Here is a 14,402-nt window from a genome sequence, read left to right on the forward strand (position 1 = left end):
TTTCCTCAGGTCATGATCATCCTTAACCAAACCCAACAGGTTCACCAGTTTTGCAGATGGTCAAAAAACAGACTTAATGTCATATCTTCCGAGGACTCTTCAGGTTCTTGACAACATGACACCAAAATATTCGTGCCATGTCATCAAGAATCTGAAGAGCCCTCGGAGGATATGACATTAAGTGTGTTTTTTGAGCATTTGCAAAACGGAGGAACCTGTTGGGTTTGGTTAAGGATGATCTTGGCCTGAAGAATCACGGTGTGTATAAGATTCCTTGTCAATGTGGGGTCGCATATATAGCCCAGACATGTTGCACAGTACAAGAATGCTGCGATGAACACCAGCATCATAAACGCCTACGTCAAGTGGAAAAGTTGGCAATTGCAGAACACTGTCTGAATACAGGACATCGCGTGATTTATGAAGAGCTGGACTTTTATCCCCAACATCATCTTTCTGGGAGTGTGTCATTAAGGAAGCAATACATATCAATACAGCTGATACTCTCATCAACAGGGATGCAGGATTTCAACTGAACACAGTCTGGAACCCTGCACTGGCTGCTATTAAATCACAATGAAAAAATAAATTTTTTTCAATAACAGATCAATCATAACAATGGTCTAGTATGGCTTTTTAGTGAGTAATGTCTGGTCACATTGTCAGTAAACATATCATACAGCACACGCACAGGAGGGCTGCTCTGCGATTTTCAGCAGAGGGAATTTGAGTATGGCGCCATCAATCTTCAAATCATCGTATATGCCTGTTCATTCTTCACGCATGTGTTCTATATATGTGTTCTGTATGCTGATACCGTCAGTTGAACCGAGCCACCAGCAAGGTTCAACCACCTGAAGGTGTCGGTCAATTGCTCCGAGGAAATATTGTGGAATTTGTACAACGTCATCTGGCGGCAAACCTGCGAAGACTAACTACTACATTACCCATTACAATAGTCACATACGAAGCAGAAGTATCTTTGTTCACGTCAATGCAGCAAGCTATATCAATAATAAGAACTTGGATATAGTCCTAATCATCACATAGATGTAGTGTTGAGTATCAGACATACACATTGACAGAAGACTTCTTTCAATTATCAGCTATTAGACTAAGTCTTGTCAGATGTAGACAAAACACACACCACTTGAAGATGTTGGACAATTGCTGTGAGGAGTTATTGTGGAATCTGCATAACGTCATACGGTGACAAACCCGTGAAGACTATTTACGATATATCTGCTGGGAAAGCTTGAAGATTCACATCTGTCTTTAATGTTTAAAAGGATAATACTAACTAAAACATTACTTTAATAAATAAAACTTGGCAGGTGCGAGTAGGACTTGCGCACCGAGGCTTCCATACAAACCTATGTACTTGACAGTTTATTCCAGCAGGAATTGAGGGTCTACATGATGTTCCCTGTTATTGACATTGATATGGCAAGATATCGGTCCCATGGGCTCCAAGACTTACAAGCATGTTTTAATTACAATTTTAAAGTCAGATAACTAAAGAAAAAATATATTATTTTCTGATATTTCTCTTCTACTTGTACACTGAAACCTCCCTTCTTGACATACTTCATGCTTCTATATCAAAGAAGTATCCTATAGATTTTAACAATTTAGTTCGCAAGTACCAAAACATATGACATCACTGGCTGTGTCTTTTGATTGCACTGACTTAAAAGTTGACTTTTTTTACATCACCAGGGGACCGTAGAAAAATTTAAAATTGAACAGCAACCATTTTCTGAGAAAAAGGGTCTTGAATAGTCAAACAGACAGATATATTGACAACAAAGTGATCCTATACAGGCTCCATTTTTATCGAGTCAGGTACGGAAACCTAATAATAGACTTCAAACACCTTTTTTCTGTAAAATCTGAGGTCACACATTGACCAATTTGCTTGTGAAGGTGATAATTTCTTGCTGAAGAAAGCTAGAGGTTGCCAGTTGTCGTAATAAGGCTCCATTTGCAGTTGATGATTTATATACTGTAATTGAGATGCTGCCCTATGATGCTTGATTGTGTACAAAATGTTGACAGAAGTTTGTCAAGTCCAAGAAATGACATAATTCTCAAACTGTAGTGCAATGGGGAAACTGAGTATTAGTTTCCAGTCTATCTTGAGGTGCCAGAATTCCTCGTGCATTGACAAGGTACCCTAAGAATTTTAATTCCATTGCTTCGAAGACACATTTCTGCATGTTAATTACTAAACCATTTTCTTGTATTCTAGTGAATAGTTGCCATAGATGTGCTAGATGCTCTGTCTCACTAGATGACATTAAAAGCATGTCTCCAACATAAACATAACAAAACTCCAAATCTTTAGTTAATTCATCCAAGAAGCACTGGAAAGTTTCATCTGCACTGCTCAATCCGAATGCCATTCACAAAAATTTGTATGAAGCCTGAAAGGAGTGCGAACGGCAGTTTTGGGTATATCTTCTGGTGAAATTGTTATATGAGAAAAAACATTGGATGAGGTTGATCGTGGAGAAAACAGTCTTACCGTAGCAAAGTCAATGAGATTTGGCACAAAATCACGTACTGTTCTGGTGTTTAGCTGATGAATTTTACTGCCGCCAACTTATATTTCATGGAAAGACCACAAAGGTAAGATAAGAGAGATTAGGGCTCATACAGAGGCATAAAGGCAGTCATTTTTCCCTCGTTCTGTTTGGGAGTGGAACAGGGAGAGAAGATGCTAGTTGTGGTACGAGGTACCCTCCGCCATGCACCGTATGGTGGATTGCGGAGTATGTATGTAGATGTAGATAGTCACCACATGGGCACCACTTGTTATGCTTAGGAACTATGTGAAGTGGAGCAGCCCAGCTACCATTTGAAGGGCAACAGATCTATTGTGCTAACATAAAAGACAATCTTGCTTTGCAGTCTTCAGTTGTTCTGTAGACAGATGAGGCCATGTATGAACTGGCAGTCCTGGTATATTGACAATGTAAAGTACCACTGAGTGTCTTACCGCTGCTGGAGTAGGTGATGGGTAGGTAATTTCAGGGAAATGATGAAACAGGTCATTGTATGGTGAATCACCTGCAGTCACTTTAATGCCAGGACAATTGTCACAGCAGAGGCTCCCATGACTGTACAACCGTGTTGTAGAATCAAGCAGGTGTAAATATTGATGATCTGGGAGGAGATAGTAAAAAGAAATGAAGCCTGCTCCAATAACTGGGTACAGCTAAGTGGCAACATTGAACCTTTATGATTCTTGAAGAGTGAAGTTTAGATGTAAGTCGATGTAGCCATAATTATTGGTGGAAGATCTGTTTGCGGTGTACAGGTGATTGCTAGCGGTATTTCATTATGGAACGGGAAGAGAAGTGTACACTAAGGTATGAGCATCTCTGTCAATGAGAAATTGCAGCTTATAGAGTGCTCTGTTATAATCAGTTGACAGCCATCCAGTTTGATATCAGTCACCATGGCTACCGACTTCTGGTGATGATTCCCTTGTCACAGGGTGGTCGACACTGCTGAGCTTCAGATCCATTTTTTTTTGTGACACCAACAGATATTCTCCATGGTGAGGAATGCTTGTATCTGCTGGAAGAGCAAGTATGGAGCACCGTATACGTAGGGCTGAGACTTGCTTAGACAGTTCATCTACTTGTGCTTGAAGTGCTTCCACAGAAGTCTTTATCTGGCGAAGACAGTTGTGAGACCTATCAATGGATACATCTCAACTATTCAGCCAGTAGCTCGAGTAAGAGTGTTGGGATCACCAATACAAACAGAGTATTTTCTGTGCATCCACAGACAGGAATGATAACCAAATATTTCACAGAATATCATTTATTGCGTTGCCAGGCAGTGTATGAAGATGATAAAGTAGCTGAGATGGTGGGCAGCACTGAGTTCTTCAGTATAGAGCAATTTTTTGAGTCATTTTCTGACCGAAACAAGCACATAACGTGCATGCCTGATAGAGTGACATTTTTTACTGAAACTAGAATATCTTTTACTTCTGTAACCATCTGCTCATTAAATGCAGCCACCACATTAATAGTGATGTGGGTCAAGACAAATTGGCTCTCAAGTTGGGTGGATCAGAGAACTGTATTATCTGACCAGAAGTGTGGGGGTTTCACTGAAACTGGACTACAGATCACATTTGCTGCTGGTAAGTCAGTGATGTCATGGCAGGCATTGATTACATGACACAGTTGCTCACTAATGACTCTACATGGTGTGATTGATGCAAAAACTTGCACAGATGCATTTTATTGTTCCGGTGAATTACAAATTTTTCTGGCATGTGATGTGATTGTTTCAGCACATGATTAGGAAACAAGGGGTCACCAAATGTTGTGTGGCAATGCAGTTTTTTCAGTACACAAAAGAACAGTTAATTACAATGAGTAGGACTGCTAAGAATGCCTGCATCTATAGTTTGTTTTTAGCTCAGAGGCAGTGTGGAGAACCAGAGTTTACACTGCACACAAGAAACACTTAGCAGATGATTCACTGTTCACATTACGGTGTATTTATTTGTTCCTTTGCTACAGTGTGACAAAAGAAATGTTTCCTGTAACTGATAACCACAAATTAACTGATAACCACAAGTTATAAATTTATGCAAAACAATTAACAGAACACAGACACGTGATCATTTGCACATAGCTGGGAACACAAGTGTACGATTCTGTTTAAAAATGTCATCTTAAGCTAACTTACAAGCAATAAAAGTGTTTGACTGAAACAAAGGCAATATTCAAGGTATGATAAAATTGACAGAGTACCTTTATGATTACTGAATTATACCACGTACTGTAAGTAACATTCCAATAAACCGTAATTTCTTTTTTCCTTTCCATTTGCAATGCTGACATTAACTGTGGGAAAAAAGGTGGGAAAACAACATGTAGTATGTCTACTGGAAATAAGTCTTTCATACCTGCAGTGAAAATTCATCTCCACATTCTGTGCAGAAAAGACTTTCTTCTTTCTCATGCAGCATCACATGAGCCTTTAAACTTGCAATACGGGCAAATGATTTTCCACATTCAGGGCATTTTGGATCATCAACATTGTGGGTTGCCATGTGAAGAATAAGGTTTGACTGCAAAATAATAAATTTTCAGACATGAACCAACCTCCTGAAATTTTAAGGCTATTATTTGTTATTTCATAGTTAGAACTGAACTGTGTTGAGTTACATAAACCAAAATGGAGAACTTATTCTGCTTGACTGAAAAAAATTTATGTAGTAATTTACTATTTTTGGTTTGAGCCTAGAATTGGGAAAGTGCCAATCAGATTTCATCCTAAGCTGCTGCTCCCACAAACTCTTAAATATTTTTCTATTATTCTGGAATTATAGCTGTGGTGACAGACTGATTTGTGTCATAGCTTATGATTTTTGTTAGCATGGGAGTTGGTACAGTTACTGAAGAAATGTTTTCAGCTGTGTATTAAGAGAGAGAAACTAAGCAAGGTAGTGCTGCAATTACAACAACAGATTTGCATTTGGGAGGACAGTAGTTCAAATCCTTGTCCAATAATCCAGATTTTGGTTTTCCATGGTTTCCCTTAGTGCAAATCCTGGGATGGTTTCTTAGAAAGGAAACAGCTGATATTCTTCCCCATCCTTCCCCTATCTGAGTTTGTGCCGTCTGTAACTACCTCAGTGCCAACAGGACACTAAACCCTTTATACACTACAAAATTTATTTATTTTTACAGAAAATACCTTACTGACTTTTGGGATTACAACAACAATTTTCCAAATGCACTTTGCATGCAACAGTACTTTTAATGACAGTATTTGGCACAGTTTCTCCCACTCACTGCTGCTCTTTCTTTGGATACTTACACTAGACAACTGCTGGCCCAATTGGATCTGTCACATCACTGCTAACTGCCTTGCTTGATAGCAATATTTTGCATGGTGAACAAGACATCAAGTTTTCAAACAACTTATAACAATTCAGCTAGGTAATGGTGGGGTGTACTCCTGCCGAAATACTGGCGATCACTGTAAATATTACTTTGCTGAATTCCGGTAAGTTGTTTGAAAATTGTATACGGCAGGAGAAACTCAGGCCTCACAAGTCATCAAGTATAACTCCACTTCCTGTGTTATTTACAAATTCTTCTAAATAAATAATATTTTTGTAACTCAGAAATTGGCTTTTTCAATTATTGCTATCACAAAGCATCAGTTTATGTAAAAACACGTCATACTTCCATTTAGTTATGTCCATGTTTCATGGGAGAAAGAAAAAAAAAGAAAGAAAGAAAAGAAAAAAAAGTACTGCAATGTTTTTGCCTTGAAATAAAAAAGGAGTTGCAGGAAACTGTGGCATCCAGCACCAGCAATACTGCTTCCATCATTTTAGTTTTTGAACATACTGCCATTGAACAACAACCTGCAATAATAGTTCACCACCAGCCATTTGACATTCACTGCTGAATAAAAGCCTTTTCTGGACTTCTCCATGCATTGTAGTCTTCAGTTAGTTTCTGCACTTTTCTTATTTATCCACTTTCAGAAGTTCATTGGCACCTTTTTCTGAGATCTACCAAAGACTTTCCTGGATCCATATATCATCCCATCCCATTGCTGCATATTATGCCCACTTCTTTTTCCATGGTATTACAGTACATACTACATATTCCAATCCAGAACATTCTCTGATCAGTTTTATTATTTGTTATTGTTGTTGTACCTGAAAAATTTCTGCTTATGTAGTTCATCCACAAAGCCTCTTCCGATCTTCTCTTTTATTCCACAATCTATCATTCAGCATTTCCTCACATTGTAGTCCTCGTTGATTCATCATCATCTTTCACCTGGTCTCTACATCTTGTTTGTGGTCTTCCAGTTGGTCTTCTTCCAGATATTGTCCATTCCAGAGCTCTTTTTGGTAGTCTTTCTTTTCCCCATTCCTTTAGTGTGGCCAAATCATTTCCACTTCTTTCTCTCCAGTTTATTTTAGGAGATTGATCTGAAGTGTGTTTTGCATTGTTTCATTTCTTATCCTGTCCATTCTCATCTTCTTGAGACTCCTTGTAGAATGCACATCTCTTAGTCACATTCTACTCAGATCTTCTTCTCTCTCTCTCTCTCTCTCTCTCTCTCTCTCCCCCCCCCCCCCCCCCCAGGTTCAATATTCTGAACCATAGGTTAAAAGTGGTAGATAATATGATGTGTATATCATGAGCTTTGCTTTGGTAGGTACTTTTCAATTCCTAATTACACCTGATACACAGTAACAACTTGGACATTTTCTATCGTCTCCAAAATTTCTTTCTTGATGTTTTCTTTCTTTGTTATCTTAATTTTTAGATATTTCACAGCTTTTACTTCCCTAATAATTTTTCCATTACAACTTCATATTTTTATTTTCCCTGCTGATCTGATTACCTCACTTTTTATAGAACAAAAATCTGCTTCAGTTGCTAGTAATATTTTAGTTTATTACGTGACTGGTTTTGAAGCATAAAGCTTCATCTTCAGGTGCCAACAAATAATTATGGGAGTGTAGAACCAGTAACCACAGTGTCCATCTGGACAGCATAACACATAAGTGACTAAAACAGACGGCCCAGAAGTCAGCTGACTGCGGTTGTGATGTAGGTGCCAAAGGGGTGTGGAACTAAAGCAGATACTACAAAAGAATGAGAAATGGGGATGTGACATCCGAGGTCCACACATTTATGTTTCCGTAATTTTTGGTGGAAACCAGCAGATGAAGCTTTATGCTTCAAAATCAGTCCTACAATAAATTGAGAAATTACTGGCAACTGAAGTGGAGTTTTATTCTATAAACATAATCCTCAGTTGCGTATTGTTCAATGGATCAAATATTTTGTATGTCACTTTCTGTTGTCTGCTTCTTTCATCTTCTAGTTACTGTTCTTCCAAGATTCACTGCTGTCTTCCATATCATCATCATAATATTTTCATACGCTATGATATCTGCTCTTGAGCCCTTTTATGATGTTGTGCATGACTACATTGAAGTGAACTGGTAAGAAAAGAACACATCTCCTTGTTGAACTTCTCTATCTGTTCTAAGCCATTCTGATTTTTTGACATCTATTAAAACACAATTCAGGCATTTGTTAATCTTTTTTTCCTGACTTTTGAGTATTATTCCTTTTGACAACACTCCGACTTTGCCGTATCTCTCCCCTTTTAACACTGTCGTAAGCCTTTTTTTTACTATATATATCTGTGAATGCAACTATGATGTCTTTCCCAAATTCCTGTTTCTTTTCTACTACCTGTTTAGCTGTAACATGTTATCTACTGTCGATCTTCCAGACATAAATCCTTGCTGTTATTTTCCTCTTTATATTGTTCCTATCTTGTTTCTGATTTTCTGTATTTTTATATTTTCACAAATATCCATGCAATGGTGCGGTAATGCTATTCCTCTGTAGTTCTCAGAGAGCATCTTGTTGCCTTTCTTATTAATAGATAGAATAACTGAATTTGCCCAATCAGAAGGAATCTTTCCACAGGTCCATATTATCCTCAGTATTCTATATAGTTACTGAATCCTGACAAGTCCTGTGTTTTCAATTATTTCCACTGTGACATCATCTATTCTGGTAGCTCTCTTGTTTTTCCATTACTAATACAGTTTTCTCTCATGTCCAACATTTGTAGATTTTTTTCTATTTCATCAGGTCATTTATACATCTTTTCCTCTCTAACAGTGTTATTTCTTTTGCCTCTCTCTATTTCCCCTACATTGTGCTGAGATCGATGGTGGCATGAAGTCCTTTACCACCAGTCTTTGCATCATGTCCTAAATTAAATTCCAAACCTCTCTGCAGTGTCACACAAACTGAGGGCATGCAACACTGTTGATGGTGATCTCCACATATCAGATGGGGACATTAAGCTCGGTGACACCCCCCCCCCCCCTCGATGCTCTTTGAGAGCAATAGACTATGTGCCAGCAATATGTTTTACCCTTTCCCTTCTCTCATCATCTCCTATGTGAACACGACACTGCACTATACACACACTCATTACAGTCACTTACCCTTAACAGATGCACTTATAACACACAACTCTCATACTTCATGAAGGAAAGATGCACGCAGGTGTGAAATAAGGGAAAACCTTTCCAATTAGGCAGCTGGACCTGTCCTTTGGGCTCTTCCACTCATTCATGCCATATGACTACCTTATTCTGCCCTTTATATAGGTTTTGGAAGTGTTCCTTCCATACTTGGAAAACTACTATTTCCTCCCACACAGCGAGCAGTGTCAAAGGGAGCAGGATGGGTGTAAGCATTGGGAGGTAAGCTGGTTTGGAATGAAAGAGAGAACTAAACTTTTGATTATATTCTGACAGTTGATATACATGAGGGCTCGCCCTGAGGGTAAAGGTGAAGGCTGACTGCCAGAGTAACAACTGGGCCATAGTGGTACAGGGAATGGGAAAAATGGTATCTGATGTTCATATGGTCACAGGCCAGCCCTGATGAACAGAGGCAGAGGGCACGAGACCGTCCACCCCATGTAAAAGCTGGACCACAAGAGATCATCTGCTCTGACTGATGTCTGGATTCCAAGAGAGTGTAGCACCTGCTCTCTATGACCCAGGACATTCCAGCGACTACATATGTAACTCGTCTTGCATGCGCCCTATTGGCTAGATGGTGCCGTGGAATTGCGAGTTTCTTCAGCAGACATGCTAGAAAATTGGCATCATGTAGGACTGAGCAACTTTACTGGATTTAACTAGCTTTGTTCTGAAAGGCAGGCTGACTTGCACATAGACATTGATTGAAGCTTTACTGGGAGAGCTTTTATAAAGGCTTGGCAGGGGCCTTTGAAATATTTTTTTTTTTTTTTTTTTAAACAAAATACCTAAATATTCCTGGAATAGCATGGGCATCTTGCACAATGGGTTTTCTTTATTTGTTGATGACTTTTTGAAGTATTTTCTTTCTACTTCTTTCCACTACCTAATATGTGACACATCTTTTCAAATCCTTAAAATTAGCTTCTATCTCTCTATGTGCTCTTCTTTTTCTTCGAGTGCTTATGCAATTCTCTCATTTCACCATGAAGTTTCTCTGTGTCTGCTGCCTTGACTAATGCCCATTCAAACCCCTTCCGTTCTTCTTCCACATCCTCCCTCTCTTCTTTGGGAAGCAGTAACCTAATCTTTCCCTGTATATCTCTTGGGCAACTATCTTGCAGTTTCGAGTATTAGATTTTTTTCTGTCTTTCTCCCGTATTTACCCTTTCTGGATTTCTTCCATGTCCCTAACAATAGTATGTGGTCACTGTTGAGATTAATGCTTAAGTGGTTAAGCCAGGCAACTTATGACTTCTTAGGTTATCATCATATAGTCTATTACAGATTTCTGTTGTAAATTCCAACTTTATCTGGTTAACTTAAGACTCACACCCTTTTTTATGTCATCTGTTATCAATAATCCATTTATTTCTCACATATGTGTGTGTGTGGTAGTACCTCCCTTTCATTGTTTCTGGGTTTGTCCACGTGGCTTCCTATGACTGTTTTGTATCCTTTTCTTTCATTCTCTACTCTAGCACTAAAGTTTCCTATAATCATGGTCTTGTTAATGTTACAGTATCCTCCATTGTAGTGATAAACTCTTACTTTTCATCTGTCTTGCATCCAATTTGAGGAAAATAAACCTGTATTATAACGAGGCTATTTCTTCCATCATTATATTAACTTTAACTACTCTGTCACATACATTTTCTACATTAAGTACTTTGATTGCCAGTTCTTTAGCCACTATTATTGTGACATTTTTTTGCTTTTGTCTCTTCTTGGCCACCACACTTCATATCCTTTCTTCCAGCACCTCACTGGCATTCCCTTTTTTACCTACTTCTCATAATCCGATTATCGATATGTTAGTCTCAGTCATTATCTGTGCGATTTACTGAATTCTTACATCAGTTTCTCAGTATATAACATTAATAGCTCCAGTTCTTAAATATTTTTCAGAGAGATCTGTATCTCATTGGAACCATATAGGCCAGATCTCCTAAAAGGTTTTGTTATTTTCAGTACTGGTTTTGATCCGAGGGTTGTTTGATAGTCGAAGGCTACCACTGGCTTGCTAGGCCTGTCATGGGTCTTTGTGTTAATATTTTGTTGTGCACTAGATGGTCAGTGCCTGACGTGCATTTCCTCATGCAGTATTGTTTATGATTTTCTTTTATTTTCTCTCACGACTTCTCCCAACTACACCTCACTATTGCTTGCTAGGTAACCCACAGTTTCTGAATGGATTTCACATTAAAAGCCCATGTTTTACCATGCTGTTTAGTCTACCTTCCCAACTCACTGCTGACACCCTCTTTCACTTCTCATCACAAGAAAAACAACTCCCACTTTACTAGTGCATGCCGAACACACATAGACTTGCAACGTAAGTCCTGTTGTGTAACTTTTACCCGACTGTCTTTATATAAGTTTTACTTATAAACATTACAGTGGGTTGTTAGACAAAATTATTCACAATTCTACAGTAAGAAACTACTATTATCTTGTTTTAAGATGCTCGATACATGTCTTTATGTTCAGGATCACTGACTGTTCACTTGAAAATGTCTTATTGGCTGAGGTAAATACCTTTTAGCAACTGGCTTTACTATTAAATAACACTAAACTATTCTAATTTCAGACACTTTGGAAGTTTTTCTTTTTTACAACCCTTATTTGCATTTCCAAAAACACTCCAAGCCACTTTTATTCTCCCATTTATTTCTTCTGCTCTTCATCAAGTTGTTTTTTAATTTCCTCTAGGACTCATAAGAATGATTGTTTTGTAATGTGGATTCTCATTACAGAATCACCTTTCAATTCTGAACTCCCCACTATCATGGTGAAATCTAACGGAAGCGGTAGCAATGACATATAAATTTTTCAGTATCACATGGTGAACTGATGCTTTGTTTTTCTATGCCTGTAACAATAGATCTTATTGCAATTAATTAAACAGTGCTCTAGATCATTTTATGTAAGTTTATTGAGTTTTTGTTTAATTAAACTAAGAGCAAACTGATTTTGCTCCTACATGTATACCTTGGTAACTAAGGCAGCTATTCTGAACATTTATACAAAGTATACCCCGCACCTGCTTGTGTTACGAAAAACTGCGCACTTTCTCGAGCACTGACAGATAGTTCATCACGGACTGTCCATAAGTGTAATTTATAGATCAGAAATTTCTGAAGACAGTGGGTCTCCCCGATTTATTTTCTGAACTATACGAACATTTCATGGAACCTTTGAATGACCTTACAGTTTTCTATGTGTTATCTGTGACATATTTACTAATGAACTGTGATTTCCATACAACATACATTTCTGTTTAGTTTTTCTTTGTGCTTTATAAAATTCGATAGCACATTTCCACTTTCTCTTGAAGAAAGCTCTGAACAGCTTAGTTTAATTCAGCATGTTTTCTTGTGTTTCCATTATTGTTTTCTTGAAAGTCTTGCTTTCTCTTTAACAGATATCTAATTCCATTTGAGAGTTTCCATTCCAATGGAACAACTTTCACATATTTTTGAAAGAAGCCTTGTCATTCTGTCAGAGTCTTTTGGTATCTGTAATACTGTTTTTAATTTACTTTTTCACAGTAAGTGTGCACCTAAATTGTCTCCCTCTTATGCTTCTCTGCAGTAAATCACATGATCTGATTTTAATTCTACATGTTTTATGTTTTTTGTTGTACTGCTGATAATTCTCAAATATTCCAATCGGTCTTTCTTAAAACTTGACTAACCTACCTTTTGAACTTAAGTTCTGCAATCTATTGAACCAAAACAAGGAATAGTAGTAGCAGGTGCTAGTGCTTATTTAGCCAAACTTTGTATTACAGGGTATAGGTAGATTAGTAGTAGGTTATACCCAATGGTTCAAAGTGATTACTTGAATTCCTTTAGTGAACTACTCCCTACATTCTTTCACATATAGGCCAGAAAACAAACATCACAGAAATTCTACTCAACAATGGTGCCTCTAACAATGCTACTCATGGCACACTAGGCTTGCCTAGCCTGAAGGATTTGGCAAGACATATGTAGTACTAAATCTTGGTAGTGGTATGTTGACAGCACTCTTGGTCAGTGCTTCAGACCTTGTTTCTGATGATAGGTTCAACACGGTCAGTTTGTTGGTCACTTGCCCTACAGCTCCAAGTATTAAACCATCATTTACTTTTAGTTAGTGTTATCACATCCAATTCTTGTACTACTGATCCATCCAAAAATAAGCTTAGGAATAGACCTTTTGTCACACAATATTATCCTGGTCTTGAATGTGTTAATCAGCTACTTCAACAGGGCTATGACTTCCTAAAATCATGCCTTGAATGAGGTTAATTCTGTCTGACATTCTGCACACCACATCTGGAATAGTTTTCCATCGCCCTTCTAATTCCTGCAATTTCATTGTCAGAGCCTATGCTCCTTCTGCACCCATTTCCCTACCTTAGGGCTCTTTCCCTTTTGAGTGGCCTTGCTGTAAAGTTTATCCTATGCACCCTCCTACTATGACTCGTACCAGCCCTGCAACTGGCGAAACATGCTATCAAAGGGAGAGCCACATGTGGAACAACATGTCGTGCCTCAGCTGTTATATAAACATTGTTCGGCCTTTTACGATGGCATGACTACCACCAAGTTATTAGTTACGATGAATAGGTACAGGCATAGGGTGTATATTGGCAACACACAATACACAGGTGTAGAGCATGCTACACAACATGATGGCCGTGACTTTGGTGCCTGTTTCACCCCACATTCCATATGGATTCTTCCCCCTGATACCAGTTTCTTGGAACTCTTCAGGTGGGAACTGGCATTACAACATCACCTGACCTTAATTTACATTACTTTCTTTGGTGTCAGCATTTCTTCTCAGTAACTATTCCTTTATTCCCTACCATTTAGTTTTCTATTTCTTTTATTTTCTTACCTATCTACCCCCCCCCCCCACCCTTTACCTTTATAACACAATGCACTTAGCCTTTCACTCTTTTTAACTTGTGTACAATGTTTTGTCATTAATCTGTCTTGCTTATTACCCTATCCTCCACCTTTAAGCTCTCAGGGTTTCAAACCGTGTCTGGTGCAATCCCCAACAATCAATCTTTCCTTCTCATCCTGTCTACTAAACCTGTCTTTAACTCTTGAGTTCTGGGTGACTTTTCCAAAACCTCTCTATTTCCTAAATATCACCAACCCTTTCCCTTCACCCCTCTTCCTACCCCTTCAATCTTTCTTCCAGAAGGACAAGCCACTGGCTGAGAAAACTTGCAAATTTCAGTACTTTGCATGTGCTTTCTCCTGCTGCCACTTGTAGAGTAGATTTTTTACCTATCCAAATACACTATTTTTTCAAA

At 38.3% G+C, this 14,402-nt stretch overlaps 1 protein-coding gene across 2 annotated transcripts in view; it reads right to left on the minus strand.

Moving 5' to 3' along the window:
• LOC126467166 (zinc finger protein 236-like) overlaps positions 1–14,402 on the minus strand; it is a 234,085-nt gene that overhangs the window by 200,087 nt on the left and 19,596 nt on the right. For both annotated transcript variants that reach the window (XM_050096441.1, XM_050096442.1), the window contains exon 6: positions 4,937–5,101. In XM_050096441.1, the coding sequence (XP_049952398.1) occupies positions 4,937–5,101 (165 nt within the window). The remainder of the gene's footprint in view (positions 1–4,936; positions 5,102–14,402) is intronic.

Source organism: Schistocerca serialis, chromosome 1 (assembly GCF_023864345.2).
Source record: "Schistocerca serialis cubense isolate TAMUIC-IGC-003099 chromosome 1, iqSchSeri2.2, whole genome shotgun sequence".
NCBI lineage: Eukaryota > Metazoa > Arthropoda > Insecta > Orthoptera > Acrididae > Schistocerca > Schistocerca serialis.